General features: G+C 54.0%; 1 protein-coding gene across 3 annotated transcripts in view; it reads left to right on the forward strand.

The window, feature by feature from the left end:
- Positions 1-16,787, forward strand: part of Hmt-1 (ABC transporter ATP-binding protein/permease Hmt-1) — a 105,834-nt gene that overhangs the window by 62,312 nt on the left and 26,735 nt on the right. For all 3 annotated transcript variants that reach the window (XM_077697702.1, XM_077697701.1, XM_077697703.1), the window contains exons 15-16: positions 16,328-16,385; positions 16,505-16,609. In XM_077697702.1, coding sequence (XP_077553828.1) covers positions 16,328-16,385; positions 16,505-16,609 — 163 coding nt within the window. The remainder of the gene's footprint in view (positions 1-16,327; positions 16,386-16,504; positions 16,610-16,787) is intronic.

Here is a 16,787-nt window from a genome sequence, read left to right on the forward strand (position 1 = left end):
TGTGTTATTTAAAAATACTATTAACAAGTTCCGCATCAAACATCCGTTGAGCAAAAATGTACGCAACTTTTTACGAACAGCCGACTGGTGCACCACCTTGTTTCTGAATTCGCAACCACAAAGCCGCCAATTCAAATTGAAACCGCTGCAACGGCCGACCGTTTCAATGTGCGCGGAGCACCGGTTTCGTGACTGTTATTGCTGTTATGTGCTTTTGCGTCCATCAGTTGTTGAGAGGACTGGCAAAACACGAGAATTGAGTGCTTGTGGAATGACAAATGTGGGAAATTCCGCATCGGAAGGCAGCTGTCGAGGCCAGAATATTCGATTCTTCAAACAGAAGGTGAGTGTTATGCACTCCGCTAGAAAGACGGTGCAAAGGAAACCGTTGTCGCCGTCAATACTTCATTTGTGCCCTTCGTTCGAAATCTTAGCGCAAGTGAACGAGTTGTTGTGGCAAAAAAAAAAAATGTTGTCACGAAAGCGACGTACAATTGCAGCGATCGAAATGAAATGATGTCCTGGCCTCTGTAAACTTGCGGATGTCAATAAACGATTTGTTCTCACTTGCTGCTCACTGTGGTCTGTGCCAGTCGAGGCCATCTGGTCACCTGGCGTAACATCACTTCACTAGCGCGGCGCAAGTAAACACGCGACCAGCGTGCCAGCCAGGAGCCAGCAGGAGCAGCCACGGCCGGACTCGACGCCCCTTTCGCGCGCGGGAGGAGGAGAGTCGAGTCCGGCCGTGGAGCAGCGAGCCGGCGGCCGCCGTGCGAGGGCAGCCATGTTATTAAGGAGCTCAAGCGGCCTGTGCAAAAAGCATCCGCCATGTTTACAAAGCCGTGTTTACAGCGCCATCAAGCGGGCGTACTGGGTAGTTCACGACGCCGCCACTACGCTTTTTCTGGCACTACAGGCAAAGCTAGACCTTTGCTTCTCTAAAATCCTCCCTGTTCTGTGGGGGTCAGTCACCGTCACCACCAGCACGCTGCATGTCGTCTCTCGGCTGGAGGGTACCCCTACCCTCCCAGGTTCACGAATGCGGGTCTAGAACGTGACACTGGCGACGAGGATGGGATCCGTCGCCACTGACGCCACTCGTCGCCACTGACACTGGCGACGAGGGAAGAAGCCCGCGGAGCGGCCGAAGCCACCGTGAACGCCGCCACCGAGAACGCCGAGACACCGCCCCCTCAAGCCAGCCGCCATTACGCCATGCCGCTGTACGGGAGGCTCGAGCCGTTCGAGGGTGAAGGGTCCGCCTGGCCGGTCTACGAGGAGCAAGTCGGCGTGTTTTTCCGGGCGAACGACACACCCGAGGCGAAACAGCGCGACATCTTCCTGGCCAGCTGCGGGACCCGCGTCTTCGCTCTCCTGCTCGACCTGCTCAAGCCGGCCACGCCGCACGACAAGTCGCTGGGTGAGCTGCTCGCGACGCTACGCTCGCACTACAGCCCGGCTCCGTCGACGCTAATGGAGCGTTTTCGCTTCAACAACCGGAGCCGCCGAGACGGAGAGACGCTCGGGCAGTTCGTCGCAGCGCTGCGAGGGTTGGCGAGCGGCTGCGCCTTCGGGGAGCAGCTCGACTCGCTGCTCCGTGACCGTTTCGTCTGCGGCATCAACGACCCCGCCATGCAGACGCGACTCCTGGAGCTTCCCGACCCCTCGCTGGACGACGCCGTGAAGGCAGCGCTGGCGATGGAGGCTGCGGCCAAGGACGCGGGCGAGATAGCGCGTGCGGCCGGCTCACCGTCGGCGGAGGCGGCGGTGAACAAGATGGCGGCACGGCATGGCAGGTGCGTTCGCTGCGGTGGTGACCACCCCCCATCCCAGTGCCAGTTCGCGCAAGCGGAGTGCTTTGCGTGCGGAAGAACTGGGCACATTGCTCGGGCGTGCCGAGGGGGGACGACGGCGGACGGACGGAAGCAGCAGCCGGCGCCGAGCACAGGTTCCGCGCCAGCCCACGGCCGAGGGAGTCGGCGCAAGGGTAGGCGGCGGGGGCGTGAGGCAGCAGCTTCGGGTGCAGCGGCTAGGCTTCACGCCGTGGCCGAAGACCCGCAGATTTTCGACATGTGGCACGCGGCCACAGTGCAGCCGCCGGTGCCACCATACTGGCTGACTGTCGAAGTCTGCGGGCGCCCCATCTCCATGGAGCTGGACACAGGGGCCAGTGTGTCTGTCATGGCCGGGAAAGTATTCAGACGCACCTTCCCTGGCGTGGCCGTCGAGGCGTCGGGCGTCATGCTGCGCAGCTACTCCGGACAGCTCGCCCAAGTCGAGGGTAAAGCCCAGGTCAGCGTCCGCCTTGGCGACAGGGAGGCCACCCTTCCCCTGTACCTGACCAAGGGGCCGTCACCGACGCTGCTGGGCCGGAACTGGATCCTGGCGTTGGGCGTGAGGCTGCCGGAGTACCAGGAAGCAGTGCATGCAGTGGCAGACGGCCCGAGCCTCCTGACCAAGTTCGAGGCCCTGTTCCAGCCCGAGGTGGGGACATTCACCGGCACGGCGGCAAGCATTGAGGTGCCAGAGGGAGCACTGCCCCGTCCAGCCCGACTGCATGGACGGCGTCATCGAGCAGCTGCTGCACCGGCGAGAGGCCGGCACCAACGGCGGCGGGGTGCTGGGCACCAACGGCCGCCTGCTGCACCTGGTGGTGCTGGGTGCCAGGGCCAGCGCCCAGCAGGTGGCACAGGCTATGCGGCAGGTGTTCCCGCAGGGTTTCCGGCTCGACGACAAGGCCCAGTACGCGCTGGTCGTCAGGATCATCGATGGCGACGTGGGCCTGCCGCACAACTTGTTCCGCACGGAGCCCCACGGCTGCCTGTGCGTGTACACCAGCCAGCCGGAGCTGAAGTACATCCGCGAGAGCCTCGAGAAGACCCTGCTGGCCAACCTGGAGCAGGAGGACCGGCTGCCCTTCCACGGCCTGCCCCTGGTCATGGTGTTTGCGGGCCAGGGGGACTTCCTGCGCGAGGAGGTCGTCAACCGGGCCAAGAGCCTGCAGTGCCCCTTCGTGGACGACGGCGGCGGCCTGGACCCCGTGCGGCTGGAGCAGGCGCTGTGCGCGCTGGTGGAGAGCATCGAGCGGCTGCACATCTACTAGGCGCTGCCCGCGGTCGCGGGGCCCCGGCTGGACATGCGGCTGATGCTGTGCATGCTGTGTGGGGACCCGTACGCGCCCGAGTAGGTGCTTGCGCCCCTGCTGGCGCAGCCGGGCTGCCTGGCCACGGGCCCGCTGCACTGCCTCAGCCAGGACTCCTTCAAGGGGAGCCAGCTTCACCGACCGCTGCCAGCACAGCACCAGGGGCTGGTGCTACTCGCGCCACTGCGGCACCACGCGCAAGTCCTTCGACACCGGGAAGGCTGACAGCTGGTGCGAGTGTGACACAGGCAGCACCTAATGCTGCCACAACGGCCTCGACACCTGTGCTCCGGCGGGTTGAGAGGCTGCGGAGACCGCCGGACCGGTACTCGCCGGGGGGACAGGTGTTGCTTTGTGTTTGTGTAGGACAAACAAACTTGGGGGTGAGGGGTGTGACAAGTGTGTGGCGCCCCCCATCCCTGATATTCGTTGGCCGCTAAGTTCAGTGGCCCCACCAGGCTCGGTGGGCAACCTTGTGTGTGGCCGGGCAATAAACACCTCCGAGCACAGCTGCTCGGGGGTCAGTCACCGTCACCACCAGCACGCTGCATGTCGTCTCTCGGCTGGAGGGTACCCCTACCCTCCCAGGTTCACGAATGCGGGTCTAGATCGTGACATAACAAATTGGTTCTCTTTACATGCCGTCTTGGTAATCCATCTGACAATATGCACGGGAAACAAAAAGTGTTTAAAAATTTTTTTAGAGCTCATGACAAGACAATGCTAGATTACCTTGATGTAGCCTTCGATCGCTTTTCTGGTGATGATGTAAATTATCTTTGGAATATCTTCCGGTCACTCTGTGGCTATTGCCTCGACAATTTTATTCCAAACAAAACTAAAAAACAGCATTCCAAAAACCCATGGATAACTAGAGAAATCATTCAAATTGCACAGAAAATGAAGCGTATGAAAAAGCGCAACTCAAAAGGATGGCTATTTCAGAAATTAAAGAGAACGCTTTCAGAAAAAATACGGTCGAGCAAAAACGTATTTTATTCTGTTAAATTACCCCAATTCCTTAAGAGTGATCCAGCCAAATTTTGGCGCCACATAAAAGTTAATCAACAGAGAACTGTAGATTGCATTGTGCTTGGCGATCAAAATATTCAAGATGAGAAACAAATGGCCACAGAGTTTAACCGTTACTTTCACTCTGTTTTTTCCAATCCACGCTCATTTAATAGTGCCATTGGTAGTAATTCTGTAGAAATTGATCCTGACTTCATAACATTTGAAGGTGTCTTTTCCATGCTTCTGAACCTTAAAACAAAATCTTCTTGTGGTCCGGACAACCTGCCAAATGCTTTTTTACATCGTTACGCCGAGTCGCTTTCCCGTTTCCTTGTAGTAATCTTTCGCTTATCGTTATCCCAAGGCATTGTTCCCTCCAACTGGCACATTGCTCGAGTCATTCCTGTACTTAGAAAAGGAAATAGTAACACTTTTTTGTCTAACTACAGACCAATATCCCTAACTAGCACTTGTTGTAAACTTGTAGAGCACATAATTTCTAACTATATGATTACTTTTCTAGATGAGCGCAACGTACTATCACCATTCCAGCACGGTTCTTATAAAGGTCTATCCACTACAACCCAATTAGTTTCCTGTATACATTCTTTCTCCTCAGTCCTAGATAAATCCGGTCAAACTGACATTGTCTTCCTTGACTTCAGCAAGGCATTTGATAAAATACCCCACTCCAAATTAATTCACAAACTTAACTTGCTTGGTTTTCCCTCGACCATTGTTAAATGGGTAATATCGTATCTATCTTCTCACACACAGTTTGTTGATATAAATGGTACCTACTCCAATCCTCTCCTGTTAACTCCGGAGTTCCCCAGGGTAGCGTCCTGGGACCACTACTGTTTTTAATCTACATCAATGATATTGCATCCTGTGCCAAACGTGGTGTTGAAATGCGGCTGTTTGCCGATGATTGCCTTCTGTTTCGTTCAGTCAAATCCACAGATGACCAAGTGTTATTGAACCAAAGTATTGATGCAGTTGATAACTGGTGTGAGTGCTGGGACATGCACATAACACCTGAGAAAACTGTATCTATGCGCATTACTAACAAAAAGCAACCACTAATTTACTCGTACAGTATAAAAGGAACTCCCATTTTACTTACACAAAGTTATAAATATCTTGGCGTCACAAGCACCAACAATTTAACTTGGTCCTGCCACATTGAAAAGATTTGCGCATCTGCCCGTAGAAAATTAGGTTTACTAAGGCACACCCTCAAAAGCTCTCCCTTTGCGAATCTGCCCGTAGAAAATTAGGTTAACTAAGGCACACCCTCAAAAGCTCTCCTGCTAAAACTAAACTCCTCACATTCAACACAATAGTCCGGCCTTGTTTAGAGTACGCGTCTGAAGTCTGAGATCCACACACTAAAAAAGATATTAACAATCTTGATAGAGTCCAAAGATTAGCTGTTCGGTTTATTTACAATCGCTTCCGCCAGTCTGACTCCCCTACAGAACTAATAATTAATAACAAAATTCCAACTTTAGAATCCCGAAGGAAACTAGCGAGACTTAAATTTCTTTTTCAACTATCCAGGAAAAACAGCATCATGGACCTTTCGCACGTCCTCACTCCGTTATCTTCACATCCTACTAGAGGATAGCATTCTTACAAATTCACACCTATCTGTGCACGCACTAGCAACTTCAAGTACTCTTTTTTCCCTCGCACAATAACAGACTGGAACGAACTGCCGCACCATATTTTTGTGTCAGTAAATGTACTAAAATGTCTGGAAAATTGCTTTGAAGTGTGATTTATGTTACTTGTGAATATTTTGTATACCTGTCTGTTTTCCCCCTTTTTTCCGTTTTTTTTTTCTACACCTGTACGACTGTGTAATTGGTCACATCATTATCGTTGTACCACCTCCCACTCCTGCTTGGGCCATTTTTATGGCCTGCAGTATTTTATAAATAAATAATAAAATAAATGAAAGAGCATCTCTCGTAGCTGGAGTGGGGCTACTCTCGTAGCTGGAGTGGGGCTAGCTCTTTCAAATTGAACAAAGTTGTGTCTTGTCTTTATGGTCCCTTTAAAGGGGCCCTAAATAGGTTGCAATTTTCTTTTCTTTTCTTGTCCACATGTGAATTCTCGTCGCCATTCTGTTACAATGTTAGCTCATGTGCAGCGCCCCCACGCAACGCTGATAGTTTTGTGGTTTTTTGTTCAGCCGTGCAAGCCTGGCACAGGGGTGAGTGGCCGTTTTGGGAAAATAAAGGCAGTTTGTTCTGGGCAAACGTCTCGGCATGTTCTCATGTCTTTCGCGGGCCTGATGGCCTACCGTACTTCCTAGCGCTCGGCCATCCATACTTCTACACATCTAACAACTGGCGACGAGGATGAAAGAAAATTTAACGTGAGTCTTCGTTTCCGCACCGCTCCGCCATCCGTTCATAATGCCAAGTTTCGGCAACCTCGAGCCGTTCGAGGGGGGAGGAGACGACTGGCCCTGTTACGTGGACCGGCTCCAAGCATTTTTCTTGGCCAATGATGTCGCCCCAGAGAAGCGTACTTCCGTATTCATCAGCTGCTGCGGGCAGAAAACGTATGCTTTGCTCCGAAATTTGGTCAAGCCCGCCAAGCCCAGTGACAAGCTGCAGAGGAGATTCTTTTAGTTCTTGGAAGCCATTACTGTCCGAACCATCTGCCATCGTGCAGCGTTTTCGTTTCAACTCGCGCGTTCGCGCGGAAGGGGAATGCGTCAGCAATTTCATCACAGCACTAAAGAGCCTTTCGAGCACTGCAACTTTGGTGCTGAACTCGAAAACATGCTCTGCGACCGCATCGTGTGTGGCATAAACAGCGCAGACGTCCAAACAAGACTGCTGGAACAACCGGACCTCACCTTCGACAATGTTGTGCAGACCGCCCTGGCAATGGAAGCAGCAAAAAAGGACGCAGGCGAGATAGCCCAAGCTTACGCGAGCAGCGCTTTCTCGACTCACCGTGTCTCGTCAGGCTCGGGGGGCGTCACCTGCTACCACTGCGGGGACGGACACCTTGCATTGAAATGCAAGCATGCGAAGACAATCTGCAATCCGCCTCTTTCACAACCCCACTGCGCATGCGCAATCCCCTAGCGGCCAAGTCCCTAAGCAGTCCGGCAGGGGCAGCAGACACGCAGATATCTGATCGCGGCTTTTAAAATAAGCCCTGACAACAATACCTAGCACAATTTTTCACCACACTAACACGTACTTTCTCGCATGTGGAACTTCTTTTTGGCGATCAGATTGATTCAGAAGAGCAGCGACAAGCGCGGTTGCTAGCTACCGTGGTCTGCGCCGGTTCAAGCCGCTGAGTGTGCCGAGCTGGCAGGCGCGGCCGGCGTGTGCGCAGACTGTTTCCGAAGGCAGAAAACGCTTCACGATTGCCTGTTTTGTGTGGAATCTACAAATTGAGCTCAGCGATCGTCGTAGTTGACCATGGAGCAAAAACAGTGGGCGGAGCGACGCCGATGACGCATCGCATGCGCGCATCGGGCCACGTGTCTCAAATTCACGCGTACGACTAGTCGTGGCGGCAGTCGTAACGATCAGTCGCATGCGAATTGCGTGTACCCATCGTACACGTGTCCAGCGCTTAAAGGCCGTGTGCGAACAGCCGGCCTTTGTTGAGCTGGCGATCACAGTTCATGCCAGACTCCAAGTACTGCTCGCTGTGCTGCTTGGACGGCACACGGATCTGTCCGAGATTTCTCTGCCAGCCCTCATTCAGTGATAAGAAGCCACCTGGTATTATGTGATGACCAGGGCTGTCATCTTAGGGCGTTACAACACCAACACAGAAGAAAAACTTCGGCTGCTCCTCGCCGTAACGTGGGATTGCCGTGCATACAACGAGAACGCAGCCGGAGGAAACGCCGGCGAACCCTGCCGCTTCAACTTCTGCTAGGCACCTAGGTGGCAGCACACCGCAATGAAAGAGGCGGATTACTGCCACAAACGTGGTCACTTGGTGAAGGTGTGCAATACGAGACGAAAGGACAGCCAAGCCCAAAGCAACAGCCCTTCCAAGGCACATTCGTTCTCGGCACGAAGTTCACCGTCGTCGAGCAACCGTCATTGTGTGAATACTGTCTGCGAGGAGGGCGCCGCTACAACGTCAGCTTCCGAATTTTTCGACATGTGGCAAGCTGACTACGCCACGCCGCCTCCTCTTTTCACCGTCACTGTTGACGTTTGCGGCAAACCGCTCCGCATGCAAGTGGACACGGGGGCAAGTGTCTCCGTCATGGCCAAGTCGCGCCTTCTTCAGCTTTTGCCTTCGGTTCCTGTGCAGCCATCACAAGTGCTTCTGCGAAGCTATTCCGGGGAACTGAAAAAGGTTCAAGGAAAAGCTGACGTCAGCGTGAAGTTTCATGGCAAGGAGGCCGACCTACCTATTTTTCTGACCGGGGACGGATCACCCACTCTTCTAGGACGCAACTGGATGCGTGAGCTGGGCATCGGCGTTTCTGACATTGAAGTGAACATACACGCACTTTACGACGTCAAACACCTAGTCCAAGACTACGCCGAAGTGTTTGAAGAAGGCCTGGGTACGTTCAAGGGTGCTAAAGCTTCTCTACATGTTCCTTCAGATGCTCCGCCTTGGTTCTTCAAGCCACACCCACTTCCGTATGCCTTGACAGATGGAGTCACTCAAGAAATCCCAAGACTAAGGAGAGATTCCAGTCAAGACAGCAAAGTGGGCTGCACCTATTGTTCCTGTGACCAAAAGGGATGGAGACTTTGGTGTCACCATAAACCCAGTGGCAACAGTAGAGCAGTACCCCATTCCAAGGATCGAGGACCTGTGGACTGTGCTTGCTGGAGGTGAGAAATTCCCAAACCGGCCACTCGCCGCTGTGCCAGGCTTGCACGGCTGAACACAAAACTATCAGCGCCGCGTGGGGGCGCTGCACATGAGCTAACATTGTAACACTTCCTACCGCTCAGCCATCCGTACTTCTATGCATGTAACACATCCGTGGGAGCATTGACGTAGCCTCTGTGACCCAGCCGGTGCTGGACACTGCGGCGCCGCTGTTGACGCCGTCCATCAATTGCTGCAGCCAGTCAGCGTTTCCAGCTCGTTCGGCACTTCGGGCAGCATGTGTGCGAGTGGCATGGCGCAGAGACGAATGTCGATTGTCACCATCTGTCACACGAGCTTACCTGAGTGTGTTGATGCAGCGTGTCGTTTACAGAATGTGAATAACACTGAAACGCACGCAGCATCTTGTGCAGGTGGAAACACTGCGCGCGGCAAGCATCTGCTTGTGTGGTGGGCAAGGAGCACGCGCAAATCGGCATACACTGCAGCAGCTAAAACTTGCCACCACCCGCCAGGGCGGGGCTATTCCTAAAAACCAGTTTACAAATGTGTGAACAGCGCAGTGGAAGCTTGTGCTGGGGATTGTCGTCGGCGTGCCTCCATAAAGCCAAGCCTCTTCTGGGGTGTGTTCGCCGCAGCAGTGCCCCATGCAAGAGATGCAAGCAAGCCACTAATTGCCGTGACCATGCTGTGTTTGGGGCCCCCCTATGTGCCCCTGAAATGCTGATTCCCCTATTCTAGAACTGACGTGCTGAGACTAGCACAGCGGGCGGGAAAAGCCCTGCCATGCAGCCAGTAGTAAGAAGAGCATCCGCGTCGGCTGCTTAAAATGAGCGTGACGGACTGCCGAGCAGAGCCAGTGGCTGCGCATATCTTGGAGCACAAGGGTCCTGGCAAGTGTCTCTGGGTTGTCTAGCTCGTAGCGTCCACAGCGCTTTGAGGCGCGAGAGAAGAGCCTTATTTAGGGCCCCTTTAAGCTGGGGGAATGCTTCCCAGACAGGGGGGATGGGAGCCGTTTTACGGCTTACAATGACGGCTTTCTCGCTCAATGGGCACCACTGTTCTGGCACTGTGGTGTGGTGCAGTGGTGCAGGTGAGAAGTGCCACCTCTTGCACCCATGCGCTGCCAAGTGGGGAGCAGTGCTGGAGTATGGTCTGCCACCCTGTGGGGCCTGCCTGCCTGCGTGCAGCTGTCCGAGAGCGGCAGTGTGTGCCTGTTCCGGCTGCTGCAGCAGGGCTCGGGTGGGCCTCCGCAGTGGCACTCGTGGGGGTTTGTGGCCTGGGCAGGCTTCGATGGGTTGCAAAGGCCTTGGCCATGTTGGGCTCGCACAGCCTGCATCCTAGGACTAGATCTGCAGGGAGCGTTTGACAACGTGAAGCACGCGTCCATCTTGGAACAGATCTCGGCACTCAACATGGGAGAAAGGACCTTCGCGTACGTTAAAGCCTTCCTGTCGGATCGAACGGTCACCATCCACGCGGGGGACCTAGAACTCCCGACTAAGAGGCAAGGCAGCACAGGCACACCGCAAGGCTCAGTCATATCCCCCCTCCTCTTTAACCTGGTAATGATGAGAGTCGCTGCGGCCCTCGACAGAATCCCAAGCGTTAACTACAACCTCTACGCCGATGACATCACCATATGGGCCGTCCACGGAAGCGACGGTCAGATCGAGGAAGCTCTACAACAGGCGGTGCAAGCAGTAGAATGCAGTCTCGACGGAACGGGACTTAGGTGCTCGCCGACGAAATCGGAACTGCTGGTCATAGCACCGAGCCGCACTCGATACGGAGCCCAGCCCAACATCAACCTCCACACGGCGGACGGGAGCGCCATACCACGAAAGGACATGCTGCGCGTGCTCGGCATGCACATACAAGCTAACGGCGCCAACTCGCACACGGTGCAACGGCTTTTACGCAAGGTCACTGCGGCAATGACGCTCATCCGCAAAGTCGCCACACGCCACGCTGGGATGCCGGAGGCCAGTGCACTACGGCTAGTGCAAGCGTTCGTGGTCAGCCACGTTGCATATGTCGCGGCCTACCACAACTGGACGGCGGCGGAGACCCAACGCATAGACGCGGCCCTCCGCCAGGCATACCGCGAGAGCCTAGGACTGTACAGATGCACTAGAACGGACCGCCTCCTTGAGCTGGGTGTGCACAACACACTCGCCGAGATTGCTGAAGCCCAACGCATGAACCAGCTAAATCGCCTCTCAAGCACGCCCACCGGTCGCCACATCCTCGACAAAGCAGGACTTCGCCCTCTCTACGATCCCCCACCGCAAGCACAACCCCTACCCCCGGTCTTCATTCGCCGCCTGCACATCGCGCCCATTCCGAAGAACATGCACCCGGGCATTCACGACGCTCGCAGGAAAGCCCGGGCTAGAGCCCTCAGTAGACTGTATGCCAACGACGAGAGTGCACGATACGTAGACGTGGCCGCATACCACGCCAGACCCGGGCAGTACGCGGCAGCGGTCGTGACAGCGACCACGGGCGTCACAGTCACCGCGGCCAGCTTCCGAGCAAGTACACCGGCGCAAGCAGAAGAAATCGCCATCGCCCTCGCCGCAACCGACCCCGGCTGCGCAGTCATCCTCAGTGACTCAAAATCGGCCATACGCAACTACGGTACCAATGCTGTGGCGGCAATCGCGGCACGAATTCTCAGCAACGCTCCAGGCTCTACCACCCGACCCTTGAGACTGCAATGGTTCCCTGCACACGAGGAGCAGGCCCCCGGGGTAGACCGCGCCCGCAACCGCAACATCACTGCGGACCGGGCCGCTCGCGAACTCACCAGTCGGGCGGCCCCCCAGGCGATGTCTCCCCCCATGCCCCTGAATCCCGGACGGAGATCCCATGAAGATGCGCCCTACTTGCTACCTACACCACTAGAAGACTATGGCACCATACTACGGTGGTACCGAGACACCAGGAGACGGTTCCCGGCCCCACACCCCAACCTCACTCGAAGCGAGGGGACCCTCTATCGCCAAATACAGACAGACTCTGTGCTCACACCAGTACTGGGCCGCCACATAGCCCCCGCAATCTACGAGACGTCCGCGTGTACCGTCTGCCGCGCCACTCGCGGCACGCTGGCCCACATACTACAGTGCACACCCCAAGACCCCGCACCCTCAAGCATCCGACAGCTACCAGTGACAGTGCGAAGAGCTATCACCTCGTCAGACTACAACACCCAGAAATTAGTCGTCCAGTGCGTCCGGGAGGCCCTCGAGAGGCAGCGGGTAGGCGGCGCGAGCCCCTTGGGGCCGAGCGCTGGACGCCTGACCTGAAGCTCCTAGGGCTGGCCCGGATGATGCCATCGGCGCCACCGGACCGTTACTAGTCAATAAAGTCTTTTCTCTCTCTCTCTCTGCATTCACAGTCCCTGGTGGAGGAGAGATTGCATGGTGGCACCTGTGTTGATGTGTGCTCAGCATCAGCCGCAGCAACAGCCTGCTGTGTCCACTGTCTTGTCACTCTGCCAGCATAGCAGCCTGTTTCTCTGAGGCCTTGTGATGTCCGCCCCCAGCTCAGTGTGCGACGAGCTCCTTTGTGAGTGGGTACTGGTGGGCCATTAAAGGGGCCATACAGACAAAATATTCGAAAGATTCTGTGTTTTATAGTGCCCTCAGTGCTTCTCTGGCAGCAAAAGGTGCTTTATTCACGGAGAAATTGAAAATTTTAAGCCAAAATTTTAATTCTCCCGCTAAACCTTGTGTTTTCACGACGTCGGCAATGACGCATTCACAGCAGAGCCTTAAACGAAAGATAGCCTGCTGACCAGGGCTGCTAGTATTTCACAGGCGGCTGTTTGGTCGTGGCCTCCGTGATCAGCTACCGGCGGCGCGCCGTTGCTCCGGCCGTCCCAATCGCCCGGAGAGAGCGTCAGTTGAAAAAGGGCGTGGCCTCATTTTTTGTCGCTTTCCCTGGCGCGGGCTGGCGCAGAGGACGAAAACTCGGCCTTCGCAGCTTGTGTGCGACGTTTAATAAAAAAAGAGTTACCGCACACTAATGCAGGAGAAAGGTAATAGTAGTTATTGGTGCCGTTAGGGTAGTTACATGGTGCCTTTGAATTTTCGACGCAGACGATGCCCCACCGATACCGCACACCAATGCAGGTGAAAGGTAGAAGTAGTTACTGGTGCCATTAGGGTAGTTACTGGTGCTTTGAATTTTTGACATAGACTATGCTCGGGGTGATGCATAAGTGAATTCATTGCACAGCAGTATTCTTTTTGAGTCACGCATGGTTCGAAAACACAACACGTTTTCCGGTTTTATTTCTGAAAATCTCGTACATGTTGTTTGGAACGCACGGAACGCATATTCCGTGCGTTCTAAGCAAGAAACAAATTATGGGAATTCAACCGACCGAAATCCAACCATTAGTAAACACGAAAATACCCCCTATGTCGTTTCCTTTTTTCTCCTTTAAATGTGCGGTCTTTGACAGATAAAGTAGATGACATGGCAACACTACTTGAAACGTTTGGCGTAACTTTTACCGCGATACTATTAACAGAGACGTGGTATACTTCAGCATCACAAGTGTACACTGTCTCCAAATGGCTATCGGTATTTCTTCCGCAATAGGCAGGGTAAACGTGCTGGTGCCGTTTATTGGCATGCATCCTTGCATATTCAAACACACAGAGAGACTTCCAGTCTACCATAAATGGACGTGGTCTAAGTAATGTGATAAAAATCTTTACCTGAGTTACGATTGGTATAGTTCTCCACTTGATGTGTTTATTCACTAATATCCCGAACAACTTACTTACAGCCGATGTTGTGCATACAGATATTAGCGATCAGCTTAACTGCTCACCGAAAAAAATAATGCCCTTAATATGTCATGACAACAAATTAGCAAATCTAGAAATTCAGAAACAGTCTTTCGAAAAAATACATACAGTCGAACACGGATATATCGAACTCCAAGGGGATCGCGAATTAATTCGATATATGAAAAATTCGATACAAAAAATATCGGCTCTGAGACCTCACCTATGGCGGACGATCGTCGCATTCAAGAATGACAACTAATTCCGCCCTCACGACGCATCAGGACACTTTATTTCCGTGAAAAAAAATCGCTCATCTTGGCCTGCTTCTTCGTCCTGGAAATGAAATTAAAGACGCTGGTCTCGATCTTCTCGAGGCTGCACAACTAGAAAATTCCAGCAGCACGCTGCGCCTTCGCACACCATGCACAACACGTACGCAAAAGAAGAACAGCACGCACGTACCACAAGAACTTTGAAGGTAACAATTCCAAGGCTCTCTGAATGGACTCCAACAAAGCACTCGCGATGCTCATCTCCGAGAGAAACAGTTATTTCCGAAAGGTGCGGGACAACTCGCCAAACAGCAGCAACAGCAGCAAAATGCAAAAGAAGGAGGCCGCCAGCGCCGTCGTTCCCTCTTCCCTTTCCCGAGACGACATCGGGGGAAGACAGGCCCAGAGAGAGAGAAAGAAAAACTCTTTTTCGGCAAGCCGGGGAACGTACGCAGCCGGGGAACGTACGCAGCCGAAAAAAAAAAAAGGACGTGTGCAGTCGGGGCCGATGCCTACCTCGCACTGTCATATTTTCCGAGCGTTCGGGCTTCTGTGCCTAGAGAGGCTCCGTCCGCTAACGCTACGGCGGCCGGTAGCGGGGCCCGACTGGGCAAGCACAAATTCGTTCCGGTATGGGGGATTAGTTACGCGAGCCAGTCTTCGCCATGCCCGCGCATTCCTTGACATCCTCCTCAACCTCAATTGGGAGTGCAGCGACTGCCGAAGAGCACTTTCCAACTTGCGCGGCGTTCGATATACCCAATGTCGGGAAAAATACGGTTCGATATAAACGTACGAATTCCTATACTTTTACACAGAATTTTCAAGGGGATAATTTATGAGTTCGATATAGACAATAATTCGATATATCCGTGTTCGACTGTATGTATAGAGTTCATAGCGATATGAAAGGCATCGCGGAATATCGTGACTTTTTCACTCACGGCAAATAATTTGGTAGCGTGATTGCAGTAGGTACTTGAAACCCCTAAGCATACTAAATAAAACTCAAAAATATGATTGATTCGTACCCGTGGAAGCCGAACAGATTATTTGACTATTGTAGTCGCCTGCCTATAAACAATACACGAGAGCTTATCGGTATTACGCTGTTTTCGCGCGCGCGCGCCCACGCGCCTACGCACCCACGCGCGCACGCGCGCGCACACACACACACACACACACACACACACACACACACACACACAACGTACGTTAAACAACGTACGTACGTTAACAACGGTGTTAAACAACGTATGTTAAACAAAACTTTGTACTTGTAGGATCGAGTCAAAACACATTGAAGTTTTCTATCCCGAAGACGCAACAACGAAGGCTTATTTACAACTCAAAGCGCAGGCAGCGTCGGCCAGACGAGTGTCTCTTCAACCTTAGGCTAACGGCGCTGCCTCGCGGCGTGTGTCGGAGTTAGCAAAATTACACCGCTCCCCTTGCTTCCGCGCCGAATGGGACGGCTGGAGCAACGGCGCTCCGCCGGCAGCCAATCTTGGAGACCATGGTTTGGTGATCTTGTTTATCGCCCACTTTGACAGGTGGCGCTGCAATACCACTGAAGTGTTTGCACTTTGCTTCTGGTCGGACTTCAATATCTGCCGTATTTTTATTGGTGTTCCTACTTGTCGTTTTCTAAAACGTAAGCTATGGGTCAACAAACATGGCCATGTAAGTGACCAAGCTGCACTCGTTGTGTCGGACAAGTCCAACCTGTTTGACGGCTGTGTTTGGCGGTGTGAGCCAGCAAAGCGACGCACTAACTGCTTCAGTGTTTATGTGTTGTTCATAACTTTAATTTTTCACCCCACAATTCTTGCTGCTAGAAGAAGAATGTGTCCTACATTTAAGCACCAATAGCTCATGCGGCAAGCTGATAAGCCCTGCCTAATTTGCGTTTGCATTTGCTGTCCTCAGCCAGCTGGGTAAATGACGTGATAGGTTGTGTTGCGGGAAATGAGTTAGTGGGTTGCATGGCCATTGCTTCCTTTCCGGATCATGAGCGAAGTTTGCATGAAAAGTGGTGCCAGTATGATTCTAACGAGCCCATCTTTCGAATGAGCCAAACTTGTGTTTGGTCTGCGTGGCCCCTGTAAGCTATGGGAGGCCTTGCGAGTGTGGCCCCACCAATAGTGCTTTCCGAGTTCTGTTGCGGCCCACGGGTGGCGTGAAAGAAAGCCGCGGTGCTGGGAGTGGGCGGTGAGCGTGGCCTCTCCCCGACTGTGCAGGCGGCCCATCCTGAAGAGCGTCTCCTTTGTGGTTCCTCCGGGCCGCACCGTCGCCCTGGTGAGTGGACGCCCCTCCCACCTTGTTGGGGCCACCGTGGTGGCAGCGAAGGCCGTGGTTAACGAGGGCTTGCTGTGCGAGGCAAGGGCAGCAGTTTTCGTGTCCTCCTTGCGGTGCAGGTGGGCCCCTCTGGCTCGGGCAAGACGACCATTGTGCGGCTGCTGTTCCGGCTCTACGACGTCCAGGAGGGCAGCATCACCATCGACGGCCAGGACGTCAGCCGGGTGGGTGGTGACCCTGTGCTAGCTGAGAGCTGAGCTGGGCCCTTGCGCCAGACAGCTGCTTCCGATGCATGCACGCAAGCACCCCTGTGTCCTTGTCAGGGGCTGTGGCGCTGGTGCCGTGAGCAGGGCCGTGGGTGAGGTTAGTGTTAATGAGGGCAATAGTGCACACTATCAGGAA

This window comes from Haemaphysalis longicornis, unplaced genomic scaffold (genome assembly GCF_048455015.1).
Source record: "Haemaphysalis longicornis isolate Haplotype H1 unplaced genomic scaffold, Haemaphysalis longicornis Haplotype H1 scaffold_2, whole genome shotgun sequence".
NCBI lineage: Eukaryota > Metazoa > Arthropoda > Arachnida > Ixodida > Ixodidae > Haemaphysalis > Haemaphysalis longicornis.